Source organism: Galeopterus variegatus, unplaced genomic scaffold, assembly GCF_000696425.1.
Source record: "Galeopterus variegatus unplaced genomic scaffold, G_variegatus-3.0.2 Scaffold4900, whole genome shotgun sequence".
In the NCBI taxonomy this organism is placed as follows: domain Eukaryota; kingdom Metazoa; phylum Chordata; class Mammalia; order Dermoptera; family Cynocephalidae; genus Galeopterus; species Galeopterus variegatus.
In genome coordinates, this window is record NW_007731011.1 from 60422 (window position 1) to 63175 (window position 2754).

A 2754-nucleotide genomic window follows, 5' to 3' on the forward strand; every position below is an offset into this window, starting at 1 on the left:
CTTTGCAAAGCTAATGATCTATGAATTTATAAGTCTCATATATATATATATATATTAAGATTCCTTATTTGGTTAAGATACATCACTGTGGTCTGTGTATTTTATGTCTGGGTCTTTGTGTCTAGGGGATTGGGCTATGATCTAGAAGGCCCTTTGCAAGGCTAATGATCTATGAATTTATAAGTCTCATATATATATATATATATATATATTAAGATTCCTTATTTGGTTAAGATACATCACTGTGGTCTGTGTAACTTCCATGAGAGTCACTTTGTGATGGATGATGTGAATGCAGTTGATTTTTGCAGCTTTCAAAAAGTCAGGATCATAATGCCCTTCAAAGTTCTTAGTAGCTTATACAGTATAATCATTAAAAACAAAAACAACTGACCAGCCCCCAGGTATGTTCTGGGACCACGCTGAACTCTTGGGAAAGTAAGAATCTAGGCTAGAACCAGGTCCTAGAGCTTTGTGGAGTTCCTTTGGGTGATTCCTCAGTTTGCTTGTTGTTAAACTCTATGATATCTGTTTCCTTGGTGTCCAGGTTTTCCATTAAATACAGCGTATCAGGAGAGACTAGAGAGCCAGCCACAATGTGGATCCCACTGGTCTCTGAGGATGTTTCTGTGTCAACTAAAAGAGCTGGCTCAGAGCTCATGGGATCTGGATTTAGGTTTTGCAGGGAGGTGTGTCTGGACTCTAGGAACCCTGGGAGGCTACACCTTTTCAGGAACCTGTCATTATCATTTGGGTCTTCCTCAAATTTGAATATGGTTCTCTCAGTGTTGGCTGAAACAGTCTGGGGACTGGGTCCCCTAGGAGGTGTCCCCTTCTCTGATGGGGACAGGCTTGATCTCACTGGGTCCTTCTGCTGCCCAGTACTGCTTGGCAGAACCCCAGTAAACTCAGAGCTCGAGATGGAGGTAGTGGAGTCATGGTGGTGGCCATCTGATGTGGGCATTGGTGCTGTGGCTGCTGTGACCAAGACCTCAGGGATCTGGGGCATTTTGGTGGGGGAAAACCTCATGCTGGACTGTGGGGTCAGGCTCTGTAAAGTGCTTGCCCGGCTGGTCTCCCTGATGGTGGACAGTTCTCCCATGCTGGAATGCAGCTTGGGGCTCTCCTCCAGGGAGTAGGATTGCTTTAGCGTGGGTGAGGCTCTGTAGAGGTTTCTTGAGGGCACGTCCAGCAGATCCCTGGCTGGGCTGAGTCATGCTGGAATGCAGCTTGGGGCTCTCCTCCAGGGAGTAGGATTGCTTTAGTGTGGGTGAGGCTCTGTAGAGGTTTCTTGAGGGCACGTCCAGCAGATCCCTGGCTGGGCTGAGGTCAACTTGGGGGAAAAACACGGAGCTGTCACTGGTCTGCCTCCCATAGCTTCTCTTCTTGGGGCTGGAGGGGTGTTCGTGGGCACTTAGGAACCGCTTGACTTTTCTCATCATGGAATACCGATGCCCATGCTTCTCATAATCCCACAGCCACTCCTCACCAGGGAAATCAGATGCAGACAGCCTGAAACACACAATGACAAAATATAGGCTGAGTAGCTTCAGGAGCCTAACTTTGGGGACAGAGTCTCAGAGTTAAGAGACTTGAGTTGGGTATTTTTAAATTACAGATTTTGAAATGTGGATAGAGGAACTTTAATTTGAAATAGTCTAGCAGAGGCTCTCAACATTTTTGGTCTCAGGACCCTTTAAAATTCTTAAAAATTATTGAGTACCTCAAAGAGATTTGTTTATGTGGGTTGTATCTATTGCTATTTACTGTATTTGAGATTATAACTAAGGAATGTAAAAAACACAAGAATGTATAAGCATTCTGTTAAGTGATAACCTCCTCACATATCTGTAGTCTCTGGAAAGTTCCATTGTATACTCATGAAAGAATAAGAATGAAAAAAGCAAATAACGTCTTGTCTTATTATGAAAATAACTTTGACCTCAAGGACTCTGTAGAAGGGTCTTGATCCCCAGGGGTCCCCAGATCATACTTTGAGAATCACTGATCTCTATAGAGACTTGGACATTAAAAAAAAAGGTATATATATGTAATATATACACATATACATACACACACATATATCTACACACACACACATATAGTATGTGTTCTTTCTCCCTTATTACAGTTGAACTAAGGTCATGTTTCTCCAGGACCCAAAACAGGACCCAAAAGCCAAAACAATGGCTAAATTTGAGAGAGTACAAATAATAGCTCACATTTATTGACTAAGTACTATGGCCAGCTAAGCACCTCACACGCATTAATTCATTTAATTACCACAAAAATCGTGGGTGTTGGTATTGTTATTATTCACACTTTACAGAAGAAGAAACTGAGGCCCAGAGAGATTCATCAAGCATAAGTAGCTAGCAAGGGCCAAACATGGAAGTCTGACTCCAAAGCTTTTTGTTCTTCATCACTCTGATACACAGCCTGCTCCTTGGTGTCAAGGGATGAGCTAGAGCCCAGGGAGAAGAACGAGTAAAATACAGTCCTTGCTTGGAGGTAATTTGTAGACATTCTGGTGAATGCTTTGTACTTCTGTCTGTTCAATTAGGGTTGAGAAAGGAGAGGTGTAACCTTGTGGAAAGAATATACTCATTGAGGCTGAGCGAGTTCACATTGTGGTTGGGCTACCCCTTGTGATGATATTTGATAGATTTGCTATGGCTAAAAATACCCTGTTGAATTTTTTTTTTTTTTTTGTCTTTTTTCGTGACCGGCAACGGATCGCAACCCTCAGTGTCG

At 42.9% G+C, this 2754-nt stretch overlaps 1 protein-coding gene across 1 annotated transcript in view; it reads right to left on the bottom strand.

Annotated features, from left to right (window-relative positions):
- Nucleotides 1–451: 451 nt before the first annotated feature.
- BEST3 (bestrophin 3) overlaps nucleotides 452–2754 on the bottom strand; it is a 39910-nt gene continuing 37607 nt past the window's right edge. Inside the window, exons 9-10 of the mRNA XM_008588569.1 lie at nucleotides 1335–1512; nucleotides 452–1210 (exon numbers count right to left, since the gene is read on the bottom strand). Coding sequence (XP_008586791.1) covers nucleotides 452–1210; nucleotides 1335–1512 — 937 coding nt within the window. The remainder of the gene's footprint in view (nucleotides 1211–1334; nucleotides 1513–2754) is intronic.